This window comes from Apostichopus japonicus, chromosome 19 (assembly GCF_037975245.1).
Source record: "Apostichopus japonicus isolate 1M-3 chromosome 19, ASM3797524v1, whole genome shotgun sequence".
Classification (NCBI taxonomy): domain Eukaryota; kingdom Metazoa; phylum Echinodermata; class Holothuroidea; order Aspidochirotida; family Stichopodidae; genus Apostichopus; species Apostichopus japonicus.
Window position 1 is genome coordinate 3476269 of NC_092579.1, and position 19432 is coordinate 3495700.

At 36.7% G+C, this 19432-nt stretch overlaps 1 protein-coding gene across 2 annotated transcripts in view; it reads right to left on the reverse strand.

The window, feature by feature from the left end:
* Positions 1 to 2513: 2513 nt before the first annotated feature.
* Positions 2514 to 19432, reverse strand: part of LOC139960234 (coiled-coil domain-containing protein 33-like) — a 29179-nt gene continuing 12260 nt past the window's right edge. For both annotated transcript variants that reach the window (XM_071958426.1, XM_071958427.1), the window contains exons 12-19: positions 14277 to 14419; positions 11840 to 12093; positions 11413 to 11501; positions 9650 to 9836; positions 8875 to 8975; positions 7692 to 7778; positions 6343 to 6474; positions 2514 to 3681 (exon numbers count right to left, since the gene is read on the reverse strand). In XM_071958426.1, the coding sequence (XP_071814527.1) occupies positions 3598 to 3681; positions 6343 to 6474; positions 7692 to 7778; positions 8875 to 8975; positions 9650 to 9836; positions 11413 to 11501; positions 11840 to 12093; positions 14277 to 14419 (1077 nt within the window). In that variant the 3' untranslated portion in view covers positions 2514 to 3597. The remainder of the gene's footprint in view (positions 3682 to 6342; positions 6475 to 7691; positions 7779 to 8874; positions 8976 to 9649; positions 9837 to 11412; positions 11502 to 11839; positions 12094 to 14276; positions 14420 to 19432) is intronic.

Genomic DNA, 19432 nt, shown 5'->3' on the forward strand with positions numbered 1-19432 from the left:
CTTCATTGGTAACTTTGACTTTGTTACCCACAGATCAAGAATCCCAATGGATATCATCAGTTGTCTAGAGCCTGAAACACTTGGCTATTATCTAGCACTCATTCCATCAACAGTTGTTGTTGCTACATTTTGCATATTCTTGAACTGGCTTGGATTGAAATTCTTCAAACACAACTAACAAACCAGATCGACAATGGACCAAGACTCAAGACAATATGATAGCAAGTTAGTAGAGGAGCTGTTTGGAATTAATGAAAGTCAGCAGAAACTTGTTGGGTACACTAAATCCCAACCACAGACAACTCTTACATTGCTGTTATGTAGAGTGAATGGATCTCCTGAAGATGTGTTGACTCTCAGCCTGTCTGTTTTATCTTTTGATCTGGGAACACCAGTTTCTTCTTACACAAGGATCTTGTGTTTGCATTTTCATTGTTTAAGAAGCTCATTTAATAATTGGAACATGTTCAGGTATGAGTTCCCTTGTTGTATATAATGTATGGTATTCACAACCTTACCAGTTAAATGTAGTATCCATTTAGTGAATTATTGCTGTACAAGGTGTTCATCCAACCTAATACATGTATGCTCATTTGGAGTTGGGTTATATTTTTGCATTCCGTACAGTATTTTAATTATGTTGTACAATTTGTAAATTAGACACTAGTACAACCACTCCTCTACAACAGACTGATTTTCAGCCAACCATGTACAGCGGCAGTCAGATGATCAATGATGAATGTTGGGCACATTTTCTTGTGTCTGAAGATTATTTGATATTACAGTCTACAGGACTTGAATCCTTAGAACACTGGTGACATTCTAAATGTTTTCAGTGTATTTAAGCATACCTTGTCAGGCATTGCTGGGCTATGGATTGAAGGCCCCTCATTTAAACCTATTGCTAACCTCAAAAGTGAATTTCTTTCCTGGTTTAACAACAACCAATCCGTTATTGCTATTCAGAATTTCAATATACATGTTGACAAATGGTGACAGTGGTAACCATGCATGTATCTAACATTGAGCAAGCTGGAGCTAAATTATTGTATCACCCCATAATTTACCATTAGGAAATTATATACAGCTAACATATACCCTGCACCTTGGGTAACCCTCTCCTATCAGAGCCCTTTGTTTCTGAGTTCTGGTCCCTCAATGGCTTGGCCACCTGGTTCTGCCTGTTCAGAAATACTTCCTGTTGCAACATTTCTGGGAAATGTTCTCTCCTAGTCTCATAACTAGGTGAGGTTACCTTAATTAGGACAAGGAATTGAGCTGTTTGGTTTCTGCTAAACCAACCTCAACTTTACCACTGTAGTAAGAGAATGTCTTGTGTCCCTTTGTAAATCCCTTATACATTTGAGATATATGTAGTGTATGTTTTATATGCATAACTGGCATTTTTTAAGGTGAGGGACCTACAAAGTGTATGGACACTAGCATCTTATAGGGGAATACACCCTTCGTCATATCATCTCATATACAACCATATGAAATCAGTAACGATAAAGTTACATTGATGGTATGGCGATCCCCAAATTCTGAGTTTGCTGTTTGGCAAAAATACACCTTACGGAATGTTATGTTCCACAGTTTCAAAACTATGCAATGTATAGTTAATGTGTATATAATATGTAATATACTTGTAATAAAAGTCACAATACTATTTCAACTGCTGACGTGTGATAGGTGTCATCTTTCTCTCATCTAGTTTAAACCTGTGTACTTGAGAAGCTCAAATTTCACAAAGACATCTCTTGGTACATGATCGTAACAAAGTGATGTTTTCTTTTTGAGAGAAGCAGTGGCAAACTGCCTTTTCTGGGGGGGGGGGGGGGGGTCTGATGAGTGCAAGAGTTGGAACAGAGCATAGGTATATTTTACATAGGCTTATATTTCATGAGGATAAGGCTTGCAACCTACTGTATTTTGTCTTGAACATTGAAACTTTTGGAGAGATGCCATGGTTCTCTACCCCAATTTGGTCATTTCACACTTAGTTTGCTCCTTGTGTTGCAATGGGCAAGAGTTATGTCTCTTGCCACCCCAAACCGGTTATCCTAATGGGAGGTGGGTGGGTGGGTGGGAGGGGGGATGGGAGGGCAGTTGAACCTTGTGTTGAGAATGTTTTTAAAACCTTTTGAAACGATGCTAAATTTGGTCCATATTTGACCATACATGGTACTGTATTTGTTTGGATTAAAAATATTCAGTTTGGGAAAATCCTGATCATGTATGTGAGGCAAATCTGAGCGAGCCCCACAGTTGATCTCTGTTACATAAATTTCATAACAACTATTCAACACAAAATCCATTTATCAATACAATTGATGGACTATTGCACAAAGAATTAATACTTGGTGTGTTACTGGTTAGGAGAGGCATATTATGAACCAGCCATGGATTCAATGAAATTTCTACTGACACTATGATATACACTCACTACCATGTGAATTTGTCTTTCAAGCTTGTAGAAATATATAATAAAAAAAAGTATGTGGATGAACAAGTAAGTTGTAAACGTCTGTATTTATTGCACAAGAAGGTTCTATGCTTGAAGCATTTTACTGAAAGAATAATAACTTTAACAGTACACTGTCCAATTTTAAGATCAATACTGTACCTGGAAAGCTTGTTCAAAAAAAACATGGCAGTCATCAAACTAGATGATACTGTCCTATCTCCTACACAAACTTGATTACAAAGTCAGAGTGAACAAGCAATATTTTGCATAGTCATGGAATGTAATTCAAATTAAACTAACCAGTCCTTATGACATAAGCAGAACATGTTGAAGCACCACTTTACATTTAAACTGTGTGGTTGAGCCCTGGTATTCATTGTTGGGGTCACCAAAAAGTTTTGGAGGGTTGCCAAGTAAATCAGAAGAGAAAGTAATTGATAGGCTTGAAAAAACATAAATAGCCAATATCACCATTTCGGAAAACCAAACATCCTTATATAAATTTCTCAACGGGAATATCTCTTCACGGGAGACCCTTCTCCAGGCCACAATATTCACAACTGGACAATCCCCTAGGTAATGAAGATGAAAACTCGGGTCACCAAACAAAAAAGTTTGAAATACCAGCCTTCCCAGGGTGGCTGATGAAGGCTGTTGAAGTATTTATGCAGAGACGATTGCATAAAGATAATGTTGGACAACTGATACTTGATACACCTTGGTAAATTTTGCCCTAATCATCCTGAGGGCATTGAATCCATAAATTCATCAAATACATCTTGCCACAGAAACACATGACTCAGTTATACTTCTCTCTAGTGCAGCAATGTCCTCTTTGGCGAGGCAGGCCTCATATGTAGTGTAATAGCCAGTATTTAAAGGATGCTCAAATGGATGGCAGCATATTTGACTTGCTTTGTAATTTACTTCTATTTGGCTCCACCACATATGATGAGAGGGGGTGGGGGGGGAGGTTGGTGAGGTCACAATGGTCAGGGGTCCCAGCTGCTGCAGTTTGGCCAAACAAAGGAGCAGACTGTAACTCCATACGGTGTACCATTTTGAGATATAGCATCGCATATATGGTTTCCACATCCTCGTCACTGCATGTGTAGAGATGAGGGCATAGTTTAGAACAATGGACTTGTCCTGGAGTATGGTTGGCGTTGAGGTGGCCTCTGGCTCATGTACCTTCTGTCAGCATAATTATCAACCTATCAACAGAACACACACAACATGAATAAATAATCTCTCAAATCAGGCTTAACCTACTATATGAAAACAAGATATTGTCATATTGTTTACCACTCTTACATGAGAGAGAAGTTTATCAACCGAATAAATAAACACTTTGCACACTCTGTTCCACACCTCCAACCTCACCACACCGCTTCCCCTCCCATCCCCCCAAAAAAAATCTTTAATTATATGTATCCCTTAAACTCCATAAATCTAAAATTGCTGTTGTGGTTCTTGCCTTCCTAACAGCTGAGAATTATAGCTGCATCATGTATAAATAAAATAAACTAAACAGGAGCTAGTTTTTGAATGGTTTGAGAATGCCATAATCACGGTTGCATTTCGGTAAAAGAAGTCATACGATTGCAACATACACACTGATTGCTCTTGTCAACTAACATTTCGATATGAGAAGTCATACAATTGCAACTTTCGTACTGATTGCTCATCTCAACTTACATTCCGATATGAGAAGTCATACGGTTGCAACTTACATACTGATTGCTCATCTCAACTTACATTTCATTTATGAGAAGTCATACGGTTGAAACTTACATACTGATTGCTCATCCCAACTTACATTCCGTTATGAGAAGTCATATGGTTGCACCTTACATACTGATTGCTCATGTCAACTTACATTCCGATATGAGAAGTCATACGGTTGCAACTTACGTACTGATTGCTCATCTCAACTTACATTTCATTTATGAGAAGTCATACGGTTGAAACTTACATACTGATTGCTCATCCCAACTTACATTCCGTTATGAGAAGTCATATGGTTGCACCTTACATACTGATTGCTCATGTCAACTTACATTCCGATATGAGAAGTCATATGGTTGCACCTTACATACTGATTGCTCATGTCAACTTACATTCCGATATGAGAAGTCATACGGTTGCAACTTACGTACTGATTGCTCATCTCAACTTACATTTCATTTATGAGAAGTCATACGGTTGAAACTTACATACTGATTGCTCATCCCAACTTACATTCCGTTATGAGAAGTCATACGGTTGCAACTTACGTACTGATTGCTCATCTCAACTTACATTTCATATATGAGAAGTCATACGATTGAAACTTACATACTGATTGCTCATCTCAACTTACATTTCATGAGAAGTCATACGGTTGAAACTTACATACTGATTGCTCATGTCAACTTACATTCCAATATGAGAAGTCATATACGTTCGCTATTTGCATACTGATTGCTCATCTCAACTTACATTCCGATATGAGAAGTCATACGGTTGCTACTTACGTACTGATTGCTCATCTCAACTTACATTTCGATATGAGAAGTCATATGGTTGCAACTTAGTAACGTACTGATTGCTCATCTCAACTTATATTCAGATATGAGAAGTCATACAGTTGAAACTTACATACTGATTGCTCATCTCAACTTACATTTCATATATGAGAAGTCATACGGTTGAAACTTACATACTGATTGCACAAGTCATATACATTCCGATATGAGAAGTCATATACGTTCGCTATTTACATACTGATTGCTCATGTCAACTTACATTCTGATATGAGAAGTCATATGGTTGCAACTTACGTACTGATTGCTCATCTCAATTTACATTCCGATATGAGAAGTCATACAGTTGCTACTTACATACTGATTGCTCATCTCAACTTACATCTCCATTTGAGAAGTCATAAGGTTGCTACTTACATACTGATTGCTCATCTCAACTTAAATTCCGATATGAGAAGTCATACGGTTGCTACTGTACTTACACACTGATTGCTCATCCCAACTAACAATCCGATATGAGTAGTCATACAGTTGCAACTTACATACTGATTGCTCAACTTACATTCCGATATGAGAAGTGATACAGTTGCTACTTACATACTGATTGCTCATCTCAACTTACATTCCGATATGAGAAGTTATACGGTTGCTACTTACATACTGATTGCTCATCTCAACTTACATTTCGATATGAGAAGTCATATGGTTGAAACTTACATACTGATTGCTCATGTCAACTTACATTCCAATATGAGAAGTCATATACGTTCGCTATTTACATACTGATTGCTCATCTCAACTTACATTCCGATATGAGAAGTCATACGGTTGCTACTTACGTACTGATTGCTCATCTCAACTTACATTTCGATATGAGAAGTCATATGGTTGCAACTTAGTAACGTACTGATTGCTCATCTCAACTTATATTCAGATATGAGAAGTCATACAGTTAAAACATACATACTAATTGCTCATCTCAACTTACATTTCATATATGAGAAGTCATACGGTTGAAACTTACATACTGATTGCACAAGTCATATACATTCCGATATGAGAAGTCATATACGTTCGCTATTTACATACTGATTGCTCATCTCAACTTACATTCCGATATGAGAAGTCATACAGTTGCTACTTACATACTGATTGCTCATGTCAACTTACATTCCGATATGAGAAGTTATACGGTTGCTACTTACATACTGATTGCTCATCTCAACTTACATTTCGATATGAGAAGTCATATGGTTGCTACTTACATACTGATTGCTCATGTCAACTTACATTTCGATATGAGAAGTCATACGTTCGCTATTTACATACTGATTGCTCATCTCAACTTACATTTCGATATGAGAAGTCATACTGCTGTTCAAGAGGCGGGAGTGTTCGATATCGGCCTGGATCTCTATCACTGTCCAGGTTCAGTTGCATGGATGTTTTTTCTCTTCCCCATTCTCTTGCCTTTTCTACAATCTGGAAGAACAAGATATGTTAAATTTTCACATATCATCACCAACATCTGTCCAAGTTACGTGATGTCGTATTTCCACTGTAATCATATATTTAAAGAAGACCTTGTTTATCTAGTGCCCATCATATACAGATTTACTCATTGTAAGGATGAACCATCAGTTCCACGTATTAACTTTTGTGTACATGTGAGAAATCAAAACTGAGTTACATAAGAATGCTAACAAGCAGTTTACATTACGACGATATATCTTGGCACGAGTGTCATCACAGTAGAAAAGTTAAGAAAATGGAACAAACAATCTTACCAGTGAACTGTATTGCAAATTATGTTATTTATGTTAAAATTGTTATGACTTTGATTTTGCCCTTCCCCCCCCCTCCATTACATCACACTATAGTGTATAGTTAATGTGTCATTCCCCTTAGTTATAGATGACCCCCAGCTTTAATGTTTTATGTTAGAATTTCTGGAGGAAAAAATAAATAATCACTTCCCTACATGTAAACCTAGTAAAATGGCTTCCTTTATCATTGTCGCATCTATGATGTATAAAACCTACAAAATTAGCAGTATTTTGGGGGAACCTATTAAGTCACTACCACAGGGAATAGTTTATACAGTATCACATCACAAAATGCTATGAAACATGTCAAAGTGCTATACATACAAACATGTCCAAACATGTAGTGCACTTTTTTTACACAGTAATTATATACATTATAAGAGACCAAAATCAGAGCCTTCAAACTGCTACACAAAATTTCAACATTAAATCACTGATTCCCTTTACTGCAGTTCATCTCTTCTAACATTCTAACCTCTTTTGATTTCTAATACCTTCATCTTCCCATATGAAAGAATCAGCTATGAAAATAAAATTGACAGAATGTGAGTCGAAATGTTTAAAAACGTGCACTTTTTTATATCCCTACACAAAAAAAATCATATAAATGTCATGGCTCTTTCTTTAGAAACCCACACAAATTACCTCACACCAGCAGAACGAATTTAAATTTGTGGGCCATATATAATTAACACCCACTTATCTTCATAGCTTGTTAATGGGCTATCAAGGATGTTACATTATTGATAATGTTCAGTTACATATCAACCTAAGGAATAACAACATCCAATTCAATGTTTTTTCCATGTTCCACAGAAACAGTACAAGATGTTTTAGCAGTGTATGACATGCATGTTAGTAGAGGAAACTCACTTCTTTCTCCAAGCTTAAGATTCTCTTCTTTGCTTTCTCTAACTGAAGTTCTTTCATTAGCTTCTCTGCAGCAGCAGTAGATGTTAGCTGTTATTGTAAAAGATTAGTAGATAAAATACATCAAGCTAACGATCTTTGTTTCCAATTGATGATCGTTTTGCACAAAATAAATTGTGATTTGTTGTAGATATTTACAAACCACTACTAACAGTCCAGGTTGTATCTCTATAACCTTTCTCTTCCCTTTTTTTTTGGTGCAAAAAATGACCATTTAAACATGGCTCAATAATAGAAGTGACTGAACTACCAAGTCTAGTTCACAGACAATAGCTAAGCTCTTGGGAAGCAAATTCCATGACAACCATACTATGAGATATCAAAATAACATTTACAATAACTTGTCAGGGAAGAATATATGGTGTCAGATGTCTCCACATAGCTGCTTCATTATATCTATCAAAGTTCAAACATGTTTAGCTGAGCATTTAGAGGTCATAATTTCTTGAATTAACTTCAACATTTAGGCCTGGACTAAATAGAGGACTCATCACTTATATTGAGCATTCCAGATAACTAGCAGTTTGTGACTTAGGTGAATATCTTGAATACTAGAATTGCTTGTTGCGTTAGATACATGAAAACATCTTTCGAAAGGGTCAATAATCTCTGGAATTAGTGAATTTTGGCATTAATCATAAAGTTCATTGCTTTTTTGTCTCCAAAATGCAATTCATACATTTCAACTAATTTAAAGGCCGTGTTGTGTAAAATTTAGCATGCACCCCCTTCACATTACTCCTAGACATGGGTACAATTCTCCAATTAAAAATCAAAGTGATGAAAATGCTTATAATAATTGCAGTAAAAACACTTGTTGGAATTTAATCAGGAGTACTCTTGTTCTATAAATTACTACTATAAATTTGGGACAATAATGACAATCTTTGACTAAATCAAACACTCTACTATAAACCTGCTACTCTTAATCCTCTGCTTCATAGCATTACCAATTACCACCACTTTAGATCTGTCTCCACTTGTAAGCTCACTTCACAGTCGTCAAGGTGATGACGTAGTTTGTTCTCCAGGTTAACTTTAAAGCCTAGACGGTTACATAGTAACATATCATGGTTTAGGTTAAGGAATAACATAAGAAAAGGAAAAATTGAATAGAAAATAATACCTCTGGTTTTGAATCTGCTTTCATCTGTGCCAATTGCGCCTTTAGTGAATAATTTTCCATGTTCAAGGCATCCACCACCGGACTGTCTGCTACAGGTTTTTCTGGTTACGAGAAAAAAAACTGGTGATTCATCTTGAAAATATATATATAAATCTGATTGACTAGAGAAGGTCTCAGCAAAACATTCTAGCTCTGAGGACACGAAAGGTACTTTGTACCCACAGGCCCAATTTGGGGTCATCTGTTGATTGAAGTTATAGCTTAACTTTTTACATCACCTCTCTCCCTTCCATCCCTGGTACACACCCTTCAACAACATAATCAAATTATTTACGGTATATACTGAGACCTAAAGACAACGTTTTCATTATTTCACCTTTATAGGTGAATTATTTAGAAAGCTCTCAAGACATATTACCGCAATCATTTATCAGATAGCTTAACCCAAATTTATCCTCTCTTTTTCAGTTCTTTAGAAGCAGAATAAGAAAATAAATAGTGTACTTGCATTTGTGTGCTCCATAACTAGTTCTTGGAGTAAACTGATGTATCAGCATTTCCCTGAGAGGTATATTTTTGCTCTTTCTTTCTTTTCATTTACAGCAGTGTTTTTTAGAACAATTTAATATTTCTGTTTGGAACCCTAATCAGAAAAGCACTCAATACTTATTAACAAACACTCGTGGATCTATACCTCCGTTCGTGTTTGTTCTCCAGCCTACGTCAAACAGATTAGTAACGGTTAATGATTAATTCGTTAGAGACGAGCAATTACCTGATGGAGATAGTGAAGCTTTGCTCAATCTCCTCTTTAATAACTTCTCCATCTTTTCCAGAGCCATCTCCTGTTGGCGGCAGGTGGTTTCTAACTTCTTGATTTTGTCGTTTCTTTCTTTGAGCAAGCTTGTTTGTGCAACCATCTGTTTTTCTTGCTGTATGTAAGTTCTTTCCTTGTCATTGAGCTGTTCAGGAGACATAAAAATAACAATTTTAAAGTGTGTTTCCCCCTTTTTTTATTTGCATGTGGGGGGGGGCGGGAAGGGATCATCAATTTTCAAAATCTAATGAATATTTCTTAAAAATATGACTGCAATTAATCACACTAAGACATCTTTCTATATTTTGCACTAAATGAATTGAATTGAGTGAATTATTAATTAATTTACAATCTAATGAGCTTCATTGCTGTAATAGGTTTACAAGATGGAATAGAATTGATAAAATGTAACACTTTCAACTCAAAAACAAGCTTTAAGGTATAGCCGCGGTAAAGACCATATTATAGCATATCAAAACAGAGGAAGAAACAAAGACTAACAAACCATCATATTTTGTCATAGCTTTGAACAATGATATAATGAAATGATTTTTTTTTGGGGGGGGGAGGGGAGGGGGAAGAAGAGACTACTTATTATAATACTGTATACGAATGTTTGTCTCTGAACAGGTCAACAGCAAAATAAAAAATTAAATAAAAAACTAAATGTTACAATGAAACTGAGCATTGTTTGCAAAAATAAAACACTAAATGATAGTCCATTACTTGGAAATTATAACTGAAACTTATTACAAACGTTTCATAGCCCAGGAGTAGTAACAATCCTTTTTTACAATTCCTAATCAATTGAATAATAATGCAGTGCAGTAACTAAAAAGAAGTTAAACATCCAGGAAACAGGAAGTGACAATATACAAACAGATTGGTAGTGCCATGGTGATGTGGGGATAGGTAAGTGAATAGCACTGTAATGCTTGGTCAAGAAATATATATTCTTTTTTAAAGTTTTGTTGTGTCCTCCTTGAGGGAACAGACATGCCCTAAGGGCAGGCAATTACTTTTGCCAGTCAAATCTGGCCCGTAGGCCCTCTTTTGGGAACCCCTGCCAATCAAGAGAATGAACCGTTTTTAGCAACGGTGACCACATTTCTTCCAGGAAATCTGGGGATAAAATGTCTACAACTGCCAGTCATGCTGACATCAAGGGTTAGTACCTACACTGTACTTCTAAAGGAAGGCATTTTCATAGTGTTTCGGTATTCCTAACGTTTTCAAATGCCCAAGGTTAGACCACCTCAGTCAGAAACAAGTATTTTGTCTAAGATAAAAATCTGATGCAAAAAACCTTGAATGTCGCTAGAATTGCCTTTCATCACTGAGTGCAATGTGATCATGCTTTCATGAATAACAGGCTACATGAAATTAATCAATGATCTGGTTTGTCTTTTTCTGTGAGCCATGACTGATATTTATGTTTGTAGCCTAAGTTGTAAACAATCATCTCTTAGCCTAGGTTCACAGTGTGTCTAAGAATGATAAACAAACTTGTAAAATTGAAATGATTCAGGGAATATTTGCAAATTTCAGGGATATTCCAGAGACAGTACAATCCAGGGACATTTCTGGGGACAACTGTCATCGGTTGGCACGTGAAATCTGGGGACTGTTACTAAAAATCGGGACCCTATTTCAAGCCCCAAATTCTGCATATGATGATGTGTTATAATGACAGCATCTCTACATTGCCCATTTTTCTGTACCTTAATGAGCTGGTTCTGTAGACTGAGCACCTTGTCCCTGTAGTTGGTGCTTTCTTCAACTTGTTGGGATAGAGCTTGCTTCAAGGTAACTGGAATGGAACAATTATTGCAAGAAAAATATCAAAGTTTATTTCCATTTGTTCACTGCCACAGTAACAGAAATATTTTGTTGGTTTAATTGTAGTATGTAACTGACATTTGTTGACTGAAAAATTAAATATCACTGTCCTGCAAATGCCTTCTGTTCTAATATAGCTGACCCACTGGGATGAGACTTAGGAATTCTGATATTTCTTTAGTTTAAAACTGTTCAAACAATGAGAAATATTTTCAGATATTTTATTGTATATTTTGCTTTATTTTATTTAAGTTTTGCTTCACAGCTCTTGTACAGCATTTCTTTCATGTAAACAACCCTGTCCCTCACCAAATTTATCAAGTAACTCTGCTTTGGTCAGAACTTCAGCGTTTTCAGCGGTGACAAGTGCCCTGGCAGCATCCTCGTGCATATTTAGTTGCCTCCTAAGGACACTATTTTCTGCCTCCAGTTTGGAGACACTTTGCTGAAGCGCCACCATTTCTTCAGCCATCCTCTGCAGCCCCTGTCGGTAGTTGTCCAACTCTCTCTGCTGGGATTCCATGATACTACGAGTGAACCGGTCTGTGATTTCTTCAGGCCGCCTGTAGAACAGAAAAGGAAATTCAATTATTTATTGGAAACTTTTCATAAATTCCAAATTCATACTTTTTAATAGGTTTTACTATTTGTGTTCAATCTCGTGCACAATTGATGTGAGAATATGTAGCGAGTGACTATGATATAGAAAAGATATGAAATTGAAAGGTACATGTTCTGGTTTTACAAAGAGCATGTAACCAGATTCATGTTGGTTAATTCTTGCATTTCCTATTCAAAACAACAAATGTCAAATCCACTCCACTCTAATGCACACAAAGTCATATATAAGATACAAGACAGGACGAGACAAATGCCCAGACAAGCTGCGAGACAAGAAAGGACAACACAATATTATACAAATAATGCATGGTTATGAGTGCAATAGTGCAAATATTCATGAGTTGAAAGATGGAATGTTCCATTCAACGAGGCGCAGCCGAGTTGAATGGAACAAATTACATCTTTCAACGAAAGAAATATTTGCACTATTACACGAATGGAAACCATTCATTATTTGTTTTATACAACATATTATATTAAGATGGGTAAAATGCACTCATCCAACAGACTGTTTTGAACAGACAGGTTTCTCTGCTCTCTTACCATTGAAAAAAGTGCTACCAAAAAAGTATAACCCATGGTTCTATTTCATAGAGTGGAATAGAGCAGATTTTGCATGCAATCAACGAGCAATTGACCAATCAATTGACCAGAATACAATTAGGTGTTGTATAAAACATAATATAGCAAAATACAATATAATACAAGACAATATACAATATACTGTACAATATACAATGCAATCCAAGACACCATAAAAGATAAGACAAGACAAGACAACATCAGATGCATGAAAAGAAAACACAGGATGGCTGATAAGAAGAACCCAGAAAGCCAGTTAGCTTCATGTGGATTCCTTACCATGCAATTTGCTCAAAATTCAAAATAACTTCAAAGAGTAAACTTTCTTTTGAAACTAATCAAGCTTGTCTGTTCTTTAAATTTGCTCAATTGTGAAAGCAATTAATTTGGATACAAATACAATGAATACATACTTCAGGATACTCTGGGTAAAACCAGACTTTAACCTCAAACTGTTAAGTTGGAATACTTGTAACTTTCAAAGCTATAAGTTGGACTTCAACTATTAACAATTCTTGCAAGGTCTCTCAGTGTAGCACAGAAGTTGCTAAGTGTGCTAGCTTGTTCACTGGAGTTATGAGGAATATATTGACCTAATTAGTAAGGGCTGGAGGGAGAAAGAGCATGGGCTGTGCGCTCACACTTATGCTAGAAACAATACCTGCAGCACATGGGTCTCGTCTATCCCACCCTACTTTCATACACTTATCTCATTGGTCTAAGCAAACATACTCAATTATTCATGAACTCGCTAGATTGGTCAATACTAAAAGCGGGATATTAATTAGACAAGACCTGTAGTCACATGATGACTCTTTTTGCTGAGAACGTAGCCAAAGAGCTAGATTAACTCACATCTTCCAAACCAGACAACCTGTCTCCATCAAAAGTAAAGGGGAACATAATACACAGTTTTACGATGTGGTGTTCAGAACATACTAAAACCAGAAGCACACAGTAACTGTGGTTTAATAGCACACAAAAGAGATGGTTACATCCTGCCCATATAGCTCTCAGGCATACATAGCTTTTTCAGGGAACTCATTAATCCAGAAAACATGTTTGCACCACAGCTTAACGAGCCTTAATAAAAAAAAAATGAATGTTTAATCTAGAGTTAATGGACTAATTATAGACAATTATGATGATGACACACATCTACCAAAATTGTAGCGGTCTGTTTACTCCATCTGGATAAATTAGACAACAAAGTTTTAATTAGTAATTAGATTGAGCCAAAAGTACAGCTAGCATTTACTGGCCTGGCATTACATATTCTTGTTCACTTCTGTAGCTGATCATGGTACACTAAGGTACTGACTGTGTGGCCGCTGTAGGAGCATGTCTCCCATTAAAATTTTAATTGATATCAATTGCTGGGTAGATCGTTAAGCATGCCATTTAATTACTGGCCATGGGATTCATGGACAGTATTGGGCTTTGCCTGAAAATCATGTGATATTTTCTTTCGTTCAGTGTTTCTCGACTTATCAAAATTGACACAGAAAATGAACTCAAAGAGACATAAAGACATGAAGAGTACCTTGCAGATTGGAGTGATTCTGGTGGTAATCTTGTTGGGATGAGCTCATCCCCATGTTTTTGATCGGCTATGACCACCCTATCCAAGAGATTCTGCATGGCGTTGTAAGGCGGAGAGGACGTACTGGCATTGTCAATCTTAGGCTGCAGGTTATAACAAAAGAATAGTTCACTTGACTTCTAGGTCTCTGAAAGAAACCCTCTCATTTTACGAAAATGGAAAGAGACAAAAACGATTCAGTTCTCTCATTCACCCAGTCTACAGGTTACGGTTAGCCACAACATGTTGCAATATTTCAAGCAGTCAGATATACACTGACATGTACAATTCATTTAGCCTTTCTGCAACCATTTCATTTTTTGGACGATGGGGTACATGAATTTTGTTGTCTCTCTCTTTTCCTTATTTAGCTGCTTTTCTTATTTGAGTATTACTAATTCAGGTAACTTTTGAAAATCTTGCTAAAAATTCAATTGGCTGTTCTCCAATTGAGTTTAAATTGCAAATGTATATGCTATGATCATTAAGAAAAAGAAGGCAAAAATCAATAAATTTAACGAGAATACCTCTTTACCTGTGTTGACTGTGGTCTGTAATATGCTGTAGCCATCTCAAAAAGTAATAAAGTCAGATTAGAATCTGACAATTGTACAGAACTTTGTATTCCAAAGAAGAGAAAATTCTATATCGCTACACATACATCCTGAAACAAGTAGGACCTTTGCTCATGTATTGCTTTGGGCTCTACAGAGAGACCAGGCAGAGAACCACAGCTTTACAAGTGTGAATAATTTAACTAATCTGATGCGTCTTCGCTATCAATTTCATATAAAGCTTTCAAGAAGACTTGCATTCCAAATGGTAAAATATTTCTTTGACATTGACTGTAACCAGAATAAAAAAAAAACTGTGATTATAAAACAGCAGGTAAACTGGAATAGAGTCCACTACTGACAAATGTTGATCATCAGTATCGTTGAGTCGTTAAATGTCTTGATGATCACTGCAATTAATTCCAAGAGTTTCACTCTTCACTGCAAGGAAACCAGTAATTTATCTGAGACATCTGGGATGTACTGTACAGTGATCATTAATCTTTTTCAACATTGTAAAACTGTTTACATGACAAGACTTCAGCCAATTTAGAAGTTTTTACCACCTTCCAAATCCTGCATCAATGTGCCAAATTTGAGCTCAAACTCTGATCAATGCACACAGCTGATTAATATATAACAAAATGTAATGCCACCTGCCTTCCGTGTGTCAAATGAAAATTCATATTTATTGCATGTTCTCATCATGACATGAGAGAGTTTACATGTTCTTCCAATTTACATGACAGATGAGCAAACTTCAGTTTTCGATGGCTGAAATATTTTGTAACCTGGTAGAGTGTTAAACCATCTCTTCAAATCCATCAAGAAAACAGAGTTAAATTTATCGTTGAGAGGAGTCTAATAATGAGCGTAGCCAGCAGCTATTATGAGCGTAGCTACAGTAGCAGCTATCTGACAGAAGAGTCCTGCACAAAGTCAAGGTGTGTCTATATACCCAATGGATTGATGCACAACAACAACAACAACACTTACATTAACACTTTATAACTGAACCCTTCTAAGGAGTAAGTTCAAGTGAAACAACTTGTTCCAATACGACAGGAATAATCCATTAAACTGAATGAGTAACAAATATAACACACATGTCATAAACACATATACTGTTCACTTCTAGCAAGTCAGGGTGTCCACAACATAATATTAGTGGTCACAGATTACAGCTCAGCTTCTCAATATCCACCTGCAAGTTTTACACTAGTTTTAGGGACGACAATACACACCAAGTTCCTCACATGGAAGGTCAGTGAGTTAACCTCCTAATTTACTGGTTGTCATGGTTACTGTAAACAACCACACGCTTGGCTTGTTCTATTGTTGTGTTAGGGGGTGCAGGAGCAAACTTAATGGCTCTCTAAATAGTCCATTGTTTGTTTTTTTACTACTGAATAGAGACTGTTTGTACAAGAAGGATTAATCTAACATAGCTCAAGGCCAAGAAAAGAAACATAATGAGAGGATGCATTATCAGCTGATTCCAAGATTCCAAGAATAATTAATAAAGATGATCAGAAGAGTTTGTTTAGGTGGCCTAAACAGCCATGGAAAATACTGATGAGAAAATGTTTGAGTATATATGGGACACTTGTTGGGAATGGGGTAAGGGATACAAGCTGCTGAGTACATTTAAATAATGTAACAATTTCTAGACCTGTATATATATTTTATCATGTGAAAGTATTGAGTAATTACGGTACCCTAGTTGGGAAAGGGGAACTGAACCAAGCTGCTGGAGAGAGGGACAAATTTAGGGTACATTTAAGCCATGTAACAATATCTATAGGTATGTATATGTCATGCGAAAATTGTGAGTATATATACAGAACACTAGTTGGAAAAGGGGTAACTGAAGGAACCAAGCTGCTATAGTGAGAGGGATAAAGGTACTTTTAAGCCATGTAACAAAAATGTTTGTAGAATGCAACAGCTCAGTGTATATTCATATAAAGCATGAAATAACAGTTGAGGCCAGTTTGGAGTCAGGCCTGACCAGAGAAGTCAGAGGTTATAGCTCTGGGAACGGGGTCAATTAGTGGGACTAGGAAAGTATGGGATAATGAATAATGCGTTCTTAATTATTTTCATAATCTACTAAAAATGAAGACTTCAAAATGGGGGCCCAATGAATAAAAATTTTCCTGAGGGACCTTGACACCCTTGTCAACCAGGTAAAAAGTGGAGCACGAAACCCAAGGGCTATCTGTCTCTTAAGAAAATTTTATGAATCTACTTTGAACTCCATTTTCATATTTTATTTTATTTCATTTTTCATCTTGAATACTAATTGCCTCAATCAATTATGTATTTACTTCACATCACAAGCAGGACCCACAGGTCCCCCTATGGTGCTGTTCATATATCTATATTTTTGGCTTCAGGCTCCCTCCATTTTTCCTGGACCCAAATTGACCCAGGCCCCAGGGATGTAGCCCCCCTTAACCCACCCCCCCCCCCAACAGGCCTGATCATAAGTCTATATAATTCTTCATGGTTACAGAAAATTTTATAATGAGTGTACATTCTAAACAGTACCGTTTCTGTTAAATCTACCTGGGCCATTCAGGTGATGTAATTTTAAGGATTTTAGCATTGGTATTTTACAGACTGTTATACTCATTTCAACCACTTCCCATCATCCTATATTTGTACTTTTATAACACTTTTATCCCTCACAAATTGTTCTCACAGACACAAGATGTAGAGGCAGCAAAACCAAACAAAAGTGGTTAGTCCATATCCCAGATCCTTAGAAGCAATGCAAAACTTAATAGATACTGTAAATAAGATCTCTTACAATATATTACAAAAAAAATCGAGGAAAAACTGTTTAAAATTTAAAGAAAATTTGCACGTTTTGACAGATTTATTACAATTAATAACCAAAGATAATTAACATTAACAATTAGTATTGATCTGACATCATCACTGACTCGGCTTTAAATGAGTATTCCTGACATTTTGCATGTTTTAAAGGTAAATATCTTGAGAACTGGAAAAACCAGTAGAAATTATAATGACTAACATTGACATGTTGTTTTTTTCTTTTCTAGTTCATTTCAAAATTTCAACACTAGTTTTCTGAATTAATTCATCGTTGTAAAGCAGGGACCCTCATTTACCCGATTCTGGCCCCCGAAAGACTTTTAATCTGGTCCACAGCAAAAAACTGATGCACAATTTTGCACTGATCAGGATGGTTGTAACATACCCTGAGTCTTCCATATCCATTCCAGGCAGGAGGTGGTTGGGGTTGTCTCAGAGGTACGTGGGAGGGGTGTTTTTGATATTATTGGTGACAGTAACTTTGCACTCATCAGAATGGTTGTAACATACCCTGAGTCTTCTATATCCATTCCAGGCAGGAGATGGTTGGGGTTGTCTCAGGGGTACGGGGAGGGGTGTTTTTGATATTATTGGTGACAGTAACTTTGCACTCATCAGAATGGTTGTAACATACCCTGAGTCTTCTATATCCATTCCAAGCAGGAGGTGGTTGGTGTTGTCTCAGAGGTACGTGGGAGGGGTGTTTTTGATATTATTGGTGACAGTAACTTTGCACTCATCAGAATGGTTGTAACATACCCTGAGTCTTCTATATCCATTCCAAGCAGGAGGTGGTTGGGGTTGTCTCAGAGGTACGTGGGAGGGGTGTTTTTGATATTATTGGTGACAGTAACTTTGCACTCATCAGAATGGTTGTAACATGCCCTGAGTCTTCTATATCCATTCCAGGCAGGAGATGTTTGGGGTTGTCTCAGGGGTACGGGGAGGGGTGTTTTTGATATTAATGGTGACAGTAACTTTGCACTGATCGAATGGTTGTAACATACCCTGAGTCTTCTATATCCATTCCAGGCAGGAGATTTTTGGGGCTGTCTTAAGGGTACGGGGAGGGGTGTTTTTGATATTATTGGTGACAGTAACTTTGCACTCATCAGAATGGTAGTAACATACCCTGAGTCTTCTATATCCATTCCAGGCAGGAGATGGTTGGGGTTGTCTCAGGGGTACGGGGAGGGGTGTTTTTGATATTATTGGTGACAGTCTGTTCCTCAGTCTATCCTCTGTTCTGTTTATCTGTTTCTTGTACTCTTCGGCTGCTGGTTCTTGATGGCAGAATGACTCGAGGCTCGGCAAGAATTCAGGAGAAGAGCTAGATATTGCAGACTCTATGTTCTAGAAGAATCATAGAGAGACATACTATAGACAGCAATCACTAAAAATTTGCCACAAAACCAAATGGCTTTATTTTGAATTAAAAGATGTGATTCTATCGATAATACATTGTCTTCCACCGTTAAAAAACAAGAGCAAGAAAAAATATATTTATTTCAAGTTGCTTGCAAATAACAACAGATGATACTTTTTTATATATTTTTACAGACCTGACAAAACGTCAGCTAGGGCATATTTTGTACTGCACTTCATGTTATGCTTCAAAGCACTCATACTGACAGTACAGTCAGTACAAACATCATGTTTTCTATCAGATAAAGGTTAGAAACTGTTCATACTGTCAGTATGGGTGCCTTGAAGCATGAT